Source organism: Ursus arctos, unplaced genomic scaffold (assembly GCF_023065955.2).
Source record: "Ursus arctos isolate Adak ecotype North America unplaced genomic scaffold, UrsArc2.0 scaffold_17, whole genome shotgun sequence".
Taxonomy (NCBI): Eukaryota; Metazoa; Chordata; class Mammalia; order Carnivora; family Ursidae; genus Ursus; species Ursus arctos.
Genome location: NW_026622841.1, coordinates 35,071,150 through 35,088,357, shown reverse-complemented (window position 1 = coordinate 35,088,357; position 17,208 = coordinate 35,071,150). Strand labels below are relative to the sequence as shown.

The following is a 17,208-nucleotide window of genomic DNA, read 5'->3' as shown; positions in this document are numbered from 1 at the left end:
GTGCTGGGCATGGAGTCCGTTTAAGATTCTTTCTCTCCCTCTGCCCCCCGCCCCCAGCAGGTGCACACTCTCTCTCTAAAAAAGAAAATTAGAGCGGGGAAGAAAATAACATTTAGGGAGCACCTGTTCTGCCAACCACAATACCAGGCACCTTATTCACGGTCTGTTTATTTAATAGTTCATTCTCTTAACAGTCATGTGACTGGATTTCATTGTTTCTGTTTTTCATTTGAAACAACTGAGGGTCAGGAGGTAAATTACACATCCGGGGAGAGAGAGCCAGTATGGTAGAGCCAAGTTTGAAAACAGGTGGACCCGATTCCAAGTCTGTGCTCCCCTGACCATCCCAGGAGCTTCTGGGCAAAGGCATTTCAGGTTTACTTGAAGTACGGTGGCACCTTTGGTGACATAATGTTGGTTCATGCAAGGACATCATCGGTCCCAGGCTAAAACACTGGATTTGGTCCAAATAGCACTCAAGCACGCCTCACGGTGGCTCCGGGGGGCGGCGGGGGCGGGGGAATGTATTTGCTGCCGTCATCTGGCCCTGTCAGCATCAGCATCCAGGTGCTGGTAGGCCCCGCAGCCGTTCCTGAAGAGCCAGGAACCTTGCTGCAGGCTCCCCAGAGGAGATCCTGGGGCTTACTTTCTCACTCCGCTTCCTTGCAAATCTTCACCTGGCCATGGGTCCATCTGATAGGTGCAACCTTGACAACATTTCTGCACCCTACACCTTAGATGGATTATGGCAAGATGAGAAGGCAGGATTCATATGTGGGAAAGTGTCAATAGAAGGTAGCCAGACCATGCTGGGTGGCTGTGCTTTTGATAGGTGGGCCCCAAACTCACTCCAGAGGGGGCTTTATGTCTTTCCAAGAGTCCTGGTTTGTGGTGACCTCCCCACCTTGTCCTTTGGAATGTAGTCAAGATGGCACTCCTTTTTGTCGGGAGGAGTATGAAGAAGCCACTTTTACTAACCACTGGTGGGGCCCCTCTGTCCCTGGCCTAGGTTGCAGCAGACAGGCCAGGATGATGCTGTCCCGGCATTGCCGGGTCCTCCGTTTTCCCCGGGTCACTTACACCACGGAGCCCTGGCAGCATATGGCAGCTTGCTGGGAGCTGGTTGGAAGCAGCCGGCAGACTGAGCCTTCCTGCACAGGTGGGAGGCGTCTGGGCACATCTGTCATTCGCACTGAGTGTCCCTCTAAGAGGGTGGCATTTGGCAAAGTCTGTATGCCTGAGAACTCTTGTCTCCCACGAATGGGAGTTAAAATATAATTTCTTCCTAGTTAGGAATTGCCCTTCTGAGGCATGAAAAGGACAAATGAAGCCATTCTTTCTCTTGATTTCTTTGTGTGAATTATAGCAAAAATCTGCTAATGTTGTGACCATATAATGACAATGTGTGGCAGGCGGTGTGCAAATGGTGGTGTTTTTTTGCACAGGGTGTTCTGAGAGCATTTTCCTTGCTGGAGGAGTTTCTTGGTGCTTGTCCATTACCCTGCTCTTTTATGTCAAGACTAAAAATTAACTCGCTCCCTGTTTAGAATGATCACTTAAGCTATAGCTAATCAGAGAAGAGGAGAAAGACCTTCAAAAGTAGAAGGACAAAGCAATTATTATGCTACCAAAATGGAGCCAGGTCCATGTATTGCCGTCCAAGGCCGGGACACGAGCCAGCACAGCACGGTGCACACAGCCAGAAACCCCGAGCCTCTGGATGATGATCCCTGACCCTTCCTGTGTGACCTTGTGCAAGTCACTTTATCTCTGATTGGAGTTTATAAAATTTATTTATGAAACGAGGAGAATACTACCCAGTTCCATTTAGCTCCCCGTGTCGGCAGGGATCCCAACAAGGTCTCTGGCCCCAGAGGAGAGCACAGCGGGGAGCAGCATGGCCTAATGGTTAGGGACGTGGTCTCTGCTGTTAGTCTCATGGCTGTGTGACCATGGGGGTGCTACTTCCCCTCTCTGAACCTCAGTCTCCTAGTAACTGGAGATCATCATAACGCATCCTCGTTGGGTTGTTGTGAGGAAAAAAACGCAATGACGTATAGTACTGAAACAGCAGGCTAGTTGCCAGCATATAATACGAACTCAAAAGTTGCAGCCCTTACTATAATTACAGTCAGAATTTGAGAAGCAGATACACGGAAATGGGAATCACTGGATTTTAGAACTGGAAGGGTCCATGCAGGCCAAGCACTCTGAAATCTCATTTCTTTTAGTTAAGGAAACCAAGGCTGGATCCTTTTCCACAGGACAGAGCTGGGCCAGAGAGCCCCCGCCTCTTTTGTGCTTATTTCTATCTCCACTGCCTCCAAAAAAAACCAGTGCCAGTTGAGGGGCACAGAGACCTGTCACCGAAAAGGTGGGGCTTGAAGTTAGCCCTGGAGGGGACAGTGGTTGAGAGGTAGATGGGCGAGAGGGCCGTCAGGGGGAGCGTGGTAGAGCACTTGAGAGCTGCAGGGTGAGATGTGGGGTTGTTGCACGTGGGGTGTGCGTCCCCAAGTGCTGCTGCCTTTGTCTCGGTCACTTAGGGTACTCACCCTTCCCTGCGCTTGGCTCCGTGCAGGCCTGCGCCCGAGGGTCAGCTCTGAAGACAGCTGCTGCTTCTCTCCCAGTTTCCTCTTTGGCTGGGCACTGCTAACTACACCACACCCCCCTGCTGGTCCTCCCAGCGCTGTGTGTGTGGGGGGACGTCGGGAACAACCCTGTGGGGGTGGGGTGGGGAGAGCCTGGCAGCGTGAGGCTGGTGGCTCAGGCCAGGCAGGGCTGGAAAGGGCTGAACCTGTGAAGGTACTTAGAGCCAAATACCCCAGACAAAGCTGCCTAGAAATGCTGGTTTCTACGCGCCTGCTTCAGAAGGTGTGGCTGGGGCCTGGGATCCTGGCCTCTTCAAAAGCTCTTCAGGTGGTCTGCTCTTTGGCTGGGAACTGACAGCACAGGTTTTCCGTGTTGGGGCGGGTACTGCACCCACCTGAGGAACGTTAACAACTTCCCTTCCCGCTCAGCTTCAGACCAATGAAATCAGACCTTGGGGGTGGGCCCAGACGGTGGTGCTTTTTAAAGCCCTCCAGGGCTGCCTGGGAAGGCCAGTCCTGAAAATGCGGCCGGGAGTTGTGCGCGCTGGGCGGACGGTGCGACGGGACGGCTCTCAGTCCCCTCCAGTGCAGGTGAGGAAGCCGGTCTGCAGGGCCCGTTGTGTCCCGAGCCTGCCAGCTTTGCTGTTGACGTGCTTAGGGACACGAGGGGGTTGGGGAGAGCCCTGGTTTGGTTCTAACATGCCTAGCTTCTCAGCCCGTAGCTCGTGAACCCCAGGGAACCATGTGTGTGGGGCCCATGGACCCCCGAGGTTTCTGCATGGTTTGTGGGTACACAGGGTTTTGCGTGGGAGAGCTCGGCAGCAAAGAGCAGAGCCCTGACCTTGCTGGGACGGCCCCTGTTGTTTGAAAATGGCCAGTTTTCGCCCTCACCCGGGGCCAGCGGAAGGGCTTGGTGGGCTGCAGTTTGAGCCTGGCACCCACTGAGAAGACAGGAGACTCTTCGTCTCCTTCGCTGCTTTGCCAGAGGAGCCCCAGACAACACGCCTGCGCTCTCAGCTGGAAGTCCTCACCAAGGAGGAGAAGGAAAAGTTGCGCACTGCTTCCTGTCCACACCCGAACCAGGGTCTCTCAACTTGTCCAGAGCTCCCATTTGTGTATGGCTTGGATTTTCAGGTTCAGTGAGTTTTTAGATTTGGGTTCAAAATGTGGGTGACTTCTCAATACTGCTAAGTCTAGAAGCAGAGGAGACACAAAGAGGTGAGTGATGAGGTTTCCTTTCCTGTCAGATAGTAAGAAGGGAAAGCTATTCTTTCAAACTTGACCTCTTGGGATGCAAAGAACTCTGAGAATCTGATGGAAGGCTGTGGAACCCCTCGCCGCCTAAAACCTTGCACACGGCCCTGGGCCAGTGCTGGGCTGCCTTAATAACCTGGAGGAAAGCTGCCTAGAAATGCTGGCTTCTAGGCGCCTGCTTCCGGAGGTTTGGCGTGGGGCTCGGGATTCTCGCCTCTTTAAAAGCTCCTCAGGTGGCCTGGTGTTCGGGAACTGACAGCACAGGTTTTCCATGTTGGGGCGGGTACTGCACCCACCTGAGGAACTTCAACTTCCCTTCCCGCTCAGCTTCAGACCAATGAAATCAGAACCTGGGGGTGGGCCTAGGCAGTGGTGCTTTTTAAAGCCCTCCTGGGCTGCCTGGGAAGGAGATGTGTTTAGGAAATCAGGAGAGAATCCACTCCTATGCTGAGTGGACGGTAGGAGCGGAAAGGCTCTGAGTACCTTCAAATGCCAATCACATCACTGAACAAAGATGGCGTCCAGCAGGAATGGGTGAGCTCGGGTGGGCACTGGGCTTTAAGGTGATGGTGGGAGTCAGAAGAGACCTGGCCTGCAAAGGGGGGAGTCCTCCTGGAAGTCCAGTAACAGGGAGGGTGGCGTGAATGGACAGAACTTTGAGCAGGGAGGTTGCTGTCCGATGTGGCCCCCTGTGATCTCAAGCACCTGAGCTTTGGTGGCTGAGGAAGGCGTGGTGGGGGTGGATTGGGGCCTGTGGTGGAGGGGAGGGTGCTGTGGTACTAGTTGACTATGGCAAGAAAAGAGTAAAACGGGCACATGACATCTTTGGAAAAGTAGTGAGCTTTCTGGAGTGGGAGCAATTGGGAGGGAGAGAGCATTTATACAAATGAGGTTACCTTGAACCATACCCAAGGTGTGAGGCACCCAGGTGAGGAATGTTAGTCTGGGACCCAGGTGAAGAGCATCAAAGGCCAGAGAGGCTGGGGTGATTCCTTGGAGGAAGGGAGTTGTAAACCTAAAACTTCTTTTTATTTAGAAAGATTTTGAGACTGAGAGCACACGCAAGCCAGTGCACGAGTTAGAGGGGCAGAGGGGAAGAATCTTCCAGCAGATTCCCCTGCTGGGTCTGGAGCCCAAAATAGGGGTTTGATCCCATGACCCTGAGATCATGACCTGAGCTGAAACCAAGAGCTGCACAGTCAACCCACTGAGCCACTCAGGTACCCCTAAAACTTCTCTTAAAAATGAAGTCTAATTAAAGTGAATAATTAGGGCCATTTGAAGGACGGTATGTTGATAAGGTGCTCTTAGGGGCCCGGCTTATCTCTCTACTTTGCCATCCTTAGGATGTGGCTTCCATCTTTCATGCTTCATCACAGTTCAGATACGGCTGCTCACTTTCCAGCATCATGTAAGGCAAGAAGGCATGTAGTGGGTAGGGTATACCTTCAACCAAAATGAGCTTGTATCTTGGTGGAATTCAATGTGGGCAGTCCTCCCTGGGACTGGTGGAGCTGCTATAGCATCCTCAAAATGAGGATTCTATCTCTGCATCCAGACTAGTTGTTTTGTTAAATTTTTAAAGATTTTATTTAAAGACTGAGAGAACGTGAGTAGGGGAGAGGGCGGAGGGGGAGTGAGAAGCGGACTCCCTGCTGAGCGCAGAGCCCTACACGCGGCTTGATCTCATGACCCAGAGATCACGACCTGAGCTGAAATCAAGACTTGGACGCTTAACCGACTGAGCTACCCGGGTCCCCCTTTTTATAGATTTAAATAAAACCTAGAACTTCCTGTAATTCTTCTTGAGTTCTTGGCTAACCAAATTAAGTTGATTCTAACTTTTTCTTAATTTGCACCTTAATTTTCTAATGTATGTCCCTTTTGTTAGGTTTTAGTATTGTGGTTATACCAGTTCCCTAAGAATGCCTAGACTCTTGATCCTTTGTAAGCCCTGGAGGAGGTCAGGCCGTCGTCCAGCAATGGGCAGGATGGTGCAGGTGATCATGGAGTCACTCTTTCAGCCTGGGTCTGTCTCTACTAGCCATGTGACTTGCTGCAGTTTCTCCTTTCTACTAGCGTATTCCTCTTCTGCAAAATGGGCACAACAATGGTACCCACATTGAAGGTGGGAGAAACCAGGGATGGGAGATGGAGGACACCTTCTGTGGGCTTAGCTGCCACTCATCACCACTCCTCTCAGCTGAGGCCAGTCCTCTCCTTCGCTAGGAACTCCTGGGTTCTGGGGCCTCCTCTCAGGGAACTTCCATAGCCTGTGGCCCCCAATTCTACACAGGTTTCTTCCATTGTAGGATTTCATGTACAGGGGCATGGGAAAGAGGTAGAATGTTGAAGCAGAGGAATCATAAGTGATAAAACTACAAAAAAGGCCTGCCTTCTGTGGTCTTATAAATTCCCTTAGGGTTTAGGATTACCAGCCAGTTGCCTGCTTTCTCAGTGCATGAGCACAGAAAAGACGCCCCCTCCAAGACGGTGGGCCTACCGTAGCTTCCTTAGGAAGACTGTGCTTGTTTCCGTGCGGGTGCCCGGAATCCCAGACCGCACCACACCACCCCCCCACTGTGAGACTGGAGAATTCTGTGGGAAAACAAGCACTTCCTCAAAATTCGATTTTTTTTTTTTTGTAGTTGCTTGAAGATAAAAACAGGGCTAGCAATCGGCTGTCTTGAACTTTTCCAGAACTTGAGATGTTCTGAAATCTTTTCCCTGGTCATTCCATTCCCCCCAGCCCCCCATATCCAGGCATCTAAAGCATGTATTTTTGTCTACATGCTTTCTTTATTGACTCCTAACTGCTGATAACATGAATTTTACAGAAAATCCTCTAGGTCTGTGGACTCAGGGTTTGCTGTTACTCCTCATTAGGGTCTGGCCTTAACTCATTGGTTCTCTGGTTACTGCTCCAAGCTTGACCTCTGCCCATCTCTGGGTGAAGCTAACACCTGGTGGTTGCCCCCATCCCAGAACACCCCCAAAATCTGTTTAATAATTCAGTTCCATGCACTTAGAACTTTCTAGCATGATCACAAGAATTGAAGGAGGGTCGACACCTGGATTATCCAGAGAAAGATTTTCATGTGTGAAGAAAGTTTTGCAGTCTGTGTTTATAGGAATCCCAGACTTGGGAAGATGGGTCAAGTGTTGTGTATGTGGGGAAAGCTCCTCGAGACCAGTGCCTTGCACACAGCAATCGTAAAACAATCAGATGAACAAAGAATCAGGGAGGGGCTCATGGGGACATGAAGGAGTCCTGAATGCAGCTGCTTACAAGCAGCTGCTGGGCTGGAGGCCACTACATGCTTTTGTAGGACTATGCGAGGGGTTTTCCTTTCCCCTTTGGAAGAGACCTTCTTAAAAGCTGTACTTTCCCCTCTTACCGGGTCTCAAGAATGGGATAGGCTGGTGATGGGTAGTAAGGAAGGTATGTATTGCATGGTGCACTGGGTGTTATATGCAACTAATGAATCATCGAACTTTACATCAAAAACTAGGGATGTACTGTATGGTGACTAACATAATAAAAAATATTATAATTAAAAAAATGAATAAAACTGTTGCAGTGATTACTATGAATTCATAATCACGATATTAGTCATGTGCCCTGGTGAGATTTTTGTTCCTTTCCTTCCAACACAACCCAAAACCAGGAAGGAGAGCACTGCCAGACTGTTCTGGGGGGAGCCCTGATGAGGAGAGAGGAGCTCCCAGTGATGGAAGGGGGCTCAGCCACTGAGAGACCCCATAGGTTATCTGCTGAGGTGCTGGTTGGCTGGCTCCTGCCTTTGTCCAAATCTCAAAGCCTCTGTCACCCCAGGGAGTCAGGACTCCTGTATTCTCCCAATTATTCTCTTAACTGCTGTGTGCCTGGTCCTTCTCTGCACAAGGTGGGCCGAGCCCCACTAGGAGATGAATTGGGGAGGAGGGCCCCTTTTTTCTTTTTTAAAGACTTTATTTGAGAGTGTGAGCACGAGTTGGGGGCAGAGGGAGAAGTGGATTCCCTGCTGAGTGGGGAGCCTGATGCGAGGCTCAATCCCAGGACCCTGAAATCATGACCTGAGCTGAAGTCTGACACTTAACCATCTTGAGCCACTCCTGTCTCCCCGCCCCCCCCAGTTCTGTTTTCTTTCTTTCTTTTTTTTTTTATTTTAATAATGATTTTTTATTATATTATGTTAGTCACCATACAGTACATCCCCGGTTTTCGATGTAAGGCTCGATGATTCATTAGTTGTGTATAACACCCAGTGCTGTTTTCTTAAGTGAGTAGGATGCAAAGTCGTGGTGTAAATTAGCGTTCTTGAGAATAAATGGCCTGTAAGCTCTTTGGTGGATTCCTACCTTCCCATGAGTGAAGGGTAAAAGCCCTAGTAGTCTTGACTTACTACACAGCAAACCGGCTTTTTGTGATGATTCTGCTGTGTGCCCTTCTATATTCAGAAAATGTAGGGGCGCCTGGGTGGCTCAGTCATTAAGCGTCTGCCTTCGGCTCGGGGCGTATCCCGGAGTCCTGGGATCGAGCCCCACATCGGGCTCCTCCGCTGCGAGACTGCTTCTTCCTCTCCCACTCCCCCTGCTTGTGTTCCCTCTATCGCTGGCTGTCTCTCTCTGTCAAATAAAAGCTTTAAAAAAAATGTAAAAATGGTCAAGCAGATGTGTGTCACTTGATGGGCACAGATTTTACAATTTTCCCAACATGGTCAAGCATGAGTACACACTCAACTCTGTGGATAGAACGAGTTGACCAGGTTTGGTAATAAAATGTGTGTGCCAGCCAACAGGGTCAAACTTCGGTGTCTAATTTTCTGTAAAGCCCTGTGACTTCATGTTATTTCAGGGTAGATTCTCGTTCTGTTTGGTCCCTACTTGTGTAGAGTTTCTGACGTGGGTGTGCCAGAACCTTCAAGCAGATCGACAGCATGTAGGTGTCGTCTTGGCGACCTCCGGGATACCCATGTCTATTTTGTCTTCTGTCTCCATCAGGCGGGGCAAGAAGCACAGCATCATCCTGAGGACACAGCTGTCCGTGAGGGTCCATGCCTGCATCGGTGAGTGACATGTGCAGAAGGGGAGACTTGCCATCTGCCCTCAAGGGATTAAATGTGTGATAAGAAATGTCCTCTAAGCAATAAAATACATAGGGTTACACTGTCTACTTGGGTAAGCCCCTATCCCAGGTTGTTAGTTTCGTGAGGCAATTTCCAGCAACTGTTTCATTCTGACTTCCTTTGCTGCTCTGTGAGTGACGAGAGGGGGAGGGGAGACGGGTTGTTGAGGTTCTTCGTGGGGCAGTGTCCAAGTGAACCTCCCGCTGGTTGAAGTGATCTTCATGTGCCTTCTGGTGGCTTCAGGAAGCTCCCTGTAGGGCCGTGGGGGTTGAGGCTCCAGGCTGGGGTCAGGTGATAAAAAGGGACTTCTCAGGTCCGTGGAGGATGGGGCGTACATGGATACAGACAATATGGTGTCAAGGGGATGTATTTGTGGTTCGGAATGGTTTGTGAGTGGTCACACAGGGACCCCACTGGGGCCATTCCTGCAGCCATTTTCCTGTACCTATTGGTTTCCCTACCTACATGTGTGAGTTGAACGGCAATGAAAGCAGTTATTGATGTGAAGTAAAGCATTTTTATGTGAAGCATATCTAAAACTGGCCTGGTTTCCTCCTGGCGTTGGGCTAAGTTGAGGCAAATATCTAGTGTCCTAAAAAGAAGAAGAGAATTAAAATTCACTTTCGACATGGAAGTTTTCCCTATCTGAGTCATTCTGCTTTTATTATAGGTTGTGGTCTTAATTCAGGCCTCTTGTTAAGAGAGCACAGGTAGTCATGTTGAGGCCCAGTTCATACCTGGAGTGTGGGGACGGAGTGGAGTGGAAAGGATTGTTTCCGGTGCCTTCCCTGCTTCCCTGTTGGAGACCCAGGGATGGGGTGAGGAGGTGGCTGAACGTGGAGGGGAAGCTGTGTAATTATAGGTCATGTGTTATTAAATATGTGAGGCCGTAAGCACGTCCAGTGACGATCTCTGTGTGGGCAGAGAGGAATTGTAGAGCAGACTCCCCAGCCTCAGAGTGGGAGGGACCCTAATCTTGTTGGAGACATAGTGAGATCTGTAGAACCTTCAGCAGTGACTGTTCACCTCTCAACTGCCGGTGGTACTGAGTGACCATGAACTATGTACTGTAAAAACATACACTCTATATTTAATCATTTGCTTTTTAAATTACCTGCATTACACTTTTTCCTGTTGTTTCATATATATAAATCATGTCTACCTGAAGAAAATGCCTGTGACCTGTGACTTTGGGTAACCCCACCTTCCCCCCACATCCAGATCTGGAGCAAATTCCAGTATGTAATGTGCTGAATACTGTTGAAGTTAACTATTGGTTGAAGTATAGCTGATAACCTGTAGAGATTTGGGACACGAGGATGAATTGGTATTTCCCAAGGTAGTAAGGCAATGGAAAGCAGATTAACACTAAAATAGGCTAGATCAGAATCCTAATGAACTAATTCCTTTTATGTAAATTCACTTTTTGTGAATAAATATTTCAAGTACAGGAGTTTTTTTTTTTTAAACCAGCTTCTATATTATTGACTTGCTGCATTAACTTAGGTATTCTATAGTCTCATGTAACATATGTACCACGTAAAACACACAACTTCTCCCCATAGCATGCTGAGCGCCAGCAGCCCGTCTTACACTCTCCCGGGACACGCAGTCCTTCCTGCTGGAGGGGTTGAGCTGGGTGCTAACAGAATCAGGGTGTTTGTTCCCAAACCTTCTTAATGCCAGGTGTACTTGGTATTGGAATGAAGTAATTGAATGAAGTGGTAGGTGAATATCATATATACTGATTAAACAGGAGTATAAAAGGTCAGTGCTTTGAAACTTTACAGGCTATTTTGGACAAGATTCAAAATTGGTTACTAAAGCATTAGTCAACATAGGTGGGTTGCAACAACTATAAAAGTTGGAATATTGCAAAAAATCTAGACGGGCTATAGTCTTCACAAGTGTCTGTTCTTGCTTGACTTCACTGAAACTGAGATTGGAAATCCCAGACCACATCAGTGGAGGGGTTCATGAAAGCAGGTCCACAGAGAATTCTAGTAAGTAGACCCTTATTTAAAGAAACGTCGTAGCTTGAAAGTGGGTGTGAAGGTGTGTGTCGTTATCATGCTGGATGCCCAGTGTCTCATCACAGGCAAAACCAGCATGATCAGGTCTTATAGCTGCACATTAAAATAAAGTCTTAAGGTGTTTATTACTTCAAAAGGATTTTGTGCTTTAATTAGTTCTCACCATTCATTACCCCAGCCCTAATTATGTTGGATGGGAGGTTTTGACTGTATAAATTAATCAGTACCCAAGAAGGCAAAGTTTTTCCTGTGTACTAAAAAAAACCTTCTTTCTTGTCCCATTTCCTATTATTCGCAAGATCTGGAATAGATTTATTATAATAGCACTAAATATTATCCTTTGGTTATGTATAGAAAATGGAATGTATGTATAGAAAATGGAATCGTATGTATAAAGTACCAACCCCCATTGTGACATATTCTTTCCCTTTCCAAATGGCAATATTAGATGAGGTTTCTTTGGGATATAAAACCCAAACCTGGAACAATCTTCAGCCGAAATGACGAAAGAAAACATGACAAGAGGGGAGAAAACCTTTTTTACATCAGTTGGTTGAGTCCTCATTTCTTTTCCAGATGACTTCCCCTCCTTGCCATATAAGCAATGGTTGAACTATTACAGGCTTTGGACAATCACCGTTCCCTTACCGCTGACACCATACGCCATTTCCCCAATGACCCCTTTCCCACCACGCGATTGGACTGGAAGGGTCCAGAATCAGTTTGGGCTCATGGGTTGAAAATGCTATCAAGTAAGTTTCTCCAAAATGTTTTTTTCACCCTACAATCGTTTCTCGTTCATTCCTGCTTTTATTAAGTATAGGAATGTTTAGAATCCAGGACTGCATGTTGATAATTGGAAGTGACATGCTGTTGGAATTCTCCAGTGTTAACTTTGGAACTCTGGACCCAATTGGGACAAGAGCGGAGTCTTTATGGTCCGCAACCAAACAGACCTCACAAAAGGTGAAGGCCATCGGGCACTGCTTTGAAGGTCATGGCTGGTAGCCGACACAGGCCTTTTCTGATAGCGCGCCAGAGCTGAAGCAGGAAGTTGGAATGAGATCTCGGGATGGAGAGAGATGCTCTTCTCCACTGTAATTTTTATTTCTTTGCACGGTTTTGAGTATGACCACTTGATGTAACATTGTAGCAGACAATGCATGATTCGCCTTCCAAATCTAGCTTCAGTCCCTCAGAAAAACCAGTGGTCATGTTGTAGGCATGAACTTAGATATGGATGGAAAAAAAATCTGACAGGCATGTAAAGTCTGCATTTTTATGAGGTTAGCTAGAGAAAATAAATTTTTTGGTCTCTGCAAGTGATCCTATTTCCAGACACCAGAAAAATGTTCAGAGGGCCAACTGGCTCTGATGACTCAATCTCATCTTGAAGAGAAACGGAGTGGAAGAATTGTAGGGGTGAGGGATGGAACTGAGGATTTAAAAACAGAAAAGATTTGAAGTTGTTAGGATCCTAAAGGTAATATCTGAGTGTTTTCTACTGGCTTGCTTTGAAGGCATTTTGTTGGACTTAAAACCTCTGTGCTCAGTTTTTTGGACTAGACCTTGTCTTCTCATTAAGAGAATAAACTCTGTCCAGTGATTGTCTGTGGCCCATAAGGTGGACACTTTCAAGTATCCAGCATTGAGTTAAAAGGATAAATTGGCTGAAGGTTGCAAAGTGTCATTTCTGATGGCAGTTGTGAAGGACAACTGGGTACGAAGGGTTTTTAGAGTAGAGGTATTTCCCCCCCAAACCTAGGAGATGAGATCTGCCCATGAAGATACAGATGAGGTAGGCAGAAACTGGCAAGGTGACTAATCTCTCTGTTAGGTTAGTCTCCTCGCTCGTTAAAGGTCAAATCCCAGAGAGGACCCTTGTAGAGACCAGAAAATCACACGAGAAGGCGGCTTCACCCATTGATGCAAAAAATCCATGTGCAGCAACACAAACAACAGAACAAGGCATCAGATATCATTTGCTGAGACTTCTTCTCCCCTGACCTAAGTCATGCAGCTCTGCTTTGAACTATACTGTTCCAGTGAAGAGACAAATGACAAAGGGGGGTGGGAAGGGTGGCATTTCAAGAAGAACCTTCTAGTGCAGGAGTGACTGAGGGGATTCATGACCCCTGACTGCACCCTACTCCCCACCCCCACCCATACATTTTTGTTTTCCAATCCTTTCCTCAGGCTCTGCCTTCTTAGGCCTGTGGATCAGCCTGGCTTGTACCAACCTCTTCCACCTTGCCAAGCTTTCTGACTGGGCCCAGCACCACGTCCCCTGCTTTGAGCGTCTTTCCCCCTCCATGTTAAGTTTGAGCTGGACTTTTATGTGGCTGAGCTCTCCTGCCCCTGCAGGGAGGCCTCCCCCCTACTTTTTTTTGATGTTGCACTTGCCCCTCAGGTGGGTTGTTATGTGACACTGGGTTTTGGACTGTTAATTGGATTCCAACGTGGTCCTCCCTACCTCTTGACTCTGGAATGCCCATGAAAACTACAGGTTTCCTTCTACAAACTGCAAAATGTATTTTTGACCTTCTTGGGCTTCATAGCATCTGGGTGGTATTTCTAAATTAGCTAATCAAGAAGAGGAGCTCCTTAGCACGGGGTGGGGGGGCGCACGCGTGGCAGCAACAACACTGAGACACTGGAGGCCTGTGTGGTAGCTTGGGGGTCCTGCCCCTCTGGGCACTGGGAGGGGGAGTGGGTCCACACAGATGCTGCTGGCCCTATGTTGTCTGAGGTGGCGGGCCCCCATGCATCCACTGGATCACCATGGAAACCATAACCTAGGCTGTTGTGACCAGAACCACCCCCACAATCCCTCTTTCCCCTCCTGGCCCCCCCTGCCCTGCTGTGTCTGATTCCAAGTCTTGGGCCTGGGCTTCTTGCTGACTCTGCTCTGCATTTCCCCAGCTTCTGCTCTTATCCTGCCTCCGTGGTCTTGAGACAGGGGCAGGGTTTCCTCCTGCCCTGTTTGTGGATGTCACGATGGCCAAACTCCGTGTCCTGGCTATGTCCTTCCCTAGTGGGGTTAGGCATAGTGGGTCACATTTCCAATTTTCTGTCCTTTGATGTAGGGATCCATCCCTTATCCCCACCTTTCTGTAGAGACCTGAGTGGCTGGCTATGGCCTTGGCACAAATTGGGCTCAGGTTTGAAATCCTGCGTCTCCCTTTGTAGCAGGAGACTTTTAGTACTCATATATATTGTTAAACCTCCCTTTAATATCCCATCAACTCTGTGACCCTTTTTTTACCTACAGTTCTGTTCTCTAGGTGAAAACAGGCTCTCTGGGCTAATCAGATAAACACCTCCCATCATCTGTTTACTATTAACCTACCTCAGCTCCCAGGTGCAGACCCCACAGAATGTCCACATGTCTAGAAGGCCACTCAGTGTGGGCTGGGAGAGGCTAGCCTGTCAGCCTCTCAGCTCTGTGTAGGTGGCTACCTCTACTTATGGCCAAACAGTGATTGACAGATGTGCCCTCGCCACCAGCCCCCAAGGGAGAAAGCATATGGGGAAGCACGTGGAACATTCCACTAGATGGTTAAATTGCCCAGAGTCTGGAGTTTAAATGCTGATGGCTATTCAGTACTGTCACACCTGTCCACACAGGCTGTAATCTTAGAGGACAGTATATAGATAGGTCAGGAATGATTTGTTGCCAGGAATTAAAAGTACAATTAGAGAATGAATTTAAAAAATGACTCGACCATCGACAAACAAACATAAATACAGAAAGTGAATAAAGAAAAGGAGACACACACCTATGAGAGAATTAGCATGAGAACCTTCCAGATGCAGCTGGAAACTCAGGTCAGCTATGGGAATTAAGAGGAAGGAAAAATGAACAAATGTGGATTGACCCATAGGAAAGAAACATTTATCCAGGGTCTCTTAAGGCAGTTTGACTTCACATTTGTGCGCTTACCTCTCCCCTTGACTTTATTTAAGTAATTCATTCTTTGCCTCTTTAGGACTTTGTTACGTTTTACCTCCGAAGAGTTTAGATTGTTGAATGATAATTGAGGCTTGCCTTGGAACCATTATTGATGTTTACTTTGCCCTGTCGTAATAATTGCTTCTATCCTTAACAAGGACCATGACATTCCTCCAGAGTCCAGAAATACTCTGGAGAAGGTAGTCCTAGTGGGGGGGACACCTGTCGTAGATGTTCCAACTTTAAACCACGTGCTGGCTGCTAGACTCCAAAGTTGCTGTCCAGCAGAACCTTTAGTTTTATCCAGAAAACAACCCCTGGTAAAGAAAGCACCATGCTTTCGAAGGAATTCTCGAGTGTCGCTGTAAATGATTTCTACTTGCAGGTCTGAGCTGCCTGAGGCATGTGACGCAAGCTCCAGTGATGGGCTTGCTGCACTGAGGCTCCCCCCCACCCCCCATGAAGGAACAGCATCATTTTTTGTCATGGAGCGATAAGGGTATGTTAGGAAGCAAAGTGATTGGTTACTAGAAATTTTGGTATCCAGAGGGCATGGGAGCTGAAAAGTAAGACGGATGGCTTGCATATACCTTGCCACAAGGGGGTTCCTCAATGATTAGATGTGTACCCATGTGTTTTTCAGGTCTTGCTGAGGGACTTAGAAAAAATGGGCTCTGGGGTGGGGATTCTTGGCGCATTTTACCGATTCCTGTTGCGTTAGAAATACCAAATGGGAACTATTTTAACTTGGGAATCAAAACACATGGAAAGCATTAGTAGTTCAACACATGCAGCCAGTTGAATATTTAATTCGAAGGAGGTTAAAAAAAAAAAGGTGTTTGGGAATTGGTTATAAGTGCTGCAGTCTCAAGTTCAGATGCCAGAGTGGTAGCGACAGAATAGCAAAAGGAGAAAACAAAAAAGGTTAGCAGAATTGGAATCTCGTTAGTTTAATTGGAAAGAAGAAAACAGGGGTGCCTGGGTGGCTCCGTCGGTGAAGTGTCTGCCTTCGGCTCAGGTCATGATCTCAGGGTCCTGGGATGGAGTCGCACGTCAGGCTTATCCTTCTTCTTCTCCCCTCCCATCTTTTCTTTTTTTTTTTTTTTTTTTTGAAAAATAATTTTTTATTATGTTAGTCACCATACAGTATATCCTAGTTTTTGGTGTAGCGTTCCATGATTCATTGTTTGCATATAACACCCAGTGCTCCATGTAATATGTGCCCTCCTCAATACCCATCACCAGGCTAACCTATCCCCCACCCACCTCCCCTCTGAAGCCCTCAGTTTGTTTCCCAGAGTCCATAGTCTCTCATGGTCCATTCCCCCATCTGTTTATCCCCCCTTCATTCTTCCCTTCCTTCTCCTACTGATCTTTCTGCTATTTCTTATGTTCCATAAATGAGTGAAACCATATGATAATTGTCGTTCTCTGCTTGACTTATTTCACTTAGCATAATCTCCTCCAGTCCTGTCCATGTTGCTGCAAATGTTGGGTAATCGTTCTTTCTGATGGCTGAGTATATATGGATCACATCTTCTTAATCCAGTCATCTGTTGAAGGGCATCTCGGCTCCTTCCACAATTCCTCCCATCTATCCCTCCCCCTACTCTTGTGTGCTCTCTGTCTCAAATAAAATAAAAAAAAAAACAACAAAATGAAAACATTGGTAATTGTACTGAAAGGTAATGTGGTTTATTTCTATCCTAGTAACTGGACTGTGATGGTGTGGGCAGAAGCAGGGTGCATTTTCAGGGATTTAGGGAAATCTTTGTGCGACAAGGTCTAGCATTTGGCATGTAGTTGATATTTCAATAATTTCTTAGCCTTTTAAAAAGATTCTACTTTAGATTCAATAGTTAGCTTACTACCACTCTAAAAATTAGATAATGTATCTGCAAGTATTTCAAGTTGTAAAATGCCATGAAGACAGTTTGAGAAGAATTCTAAATTGTAGACTATTTACCTTGGCCATTTTAATTTTTAATTTGTTAAAAAAGATTTTATTTGAGAGTGAGAGAGTGTGAATATCTGAAGCGCGATGTGGGGCTCTATTCCACAACTGAGATCATGACCTGAGCCAAAACCAAGAGTCAGATGCTCAAATGACGGAGCCACCCAAGTGCCCCCTACGTTGGGCATTTAAAAAAACCAAAGTAATGTGAATCATGTTCAGGGAGCGGCACCTTTGCAGTTGGGTCCTTTCCACCCTTGGTTTCATGGACTCTCATTAGCCATGGGAGGGGCTGAGAGAG

At 47.3% G+C, this 17,208-nt stretch overlaps 1 protein-coding gene across 1 annotated transcript in view; it reads left to right on the top strand.

Moving 5' to 3' along the window:
• Positions 1–17,208, top strand: part of FHOD3 (formin homology 2 domain containing 3) — a 450,577-nt gene that overhangs the window by 60,334 nt on the left and 373,035 nt on the right. The window contains 1 exon segment of the mRNA XM_044382961.3: positions 8,844–8,908. Coding sequence (XP_044238896.1) covers positions 8,844–8,908 — 65 coding nt within the window.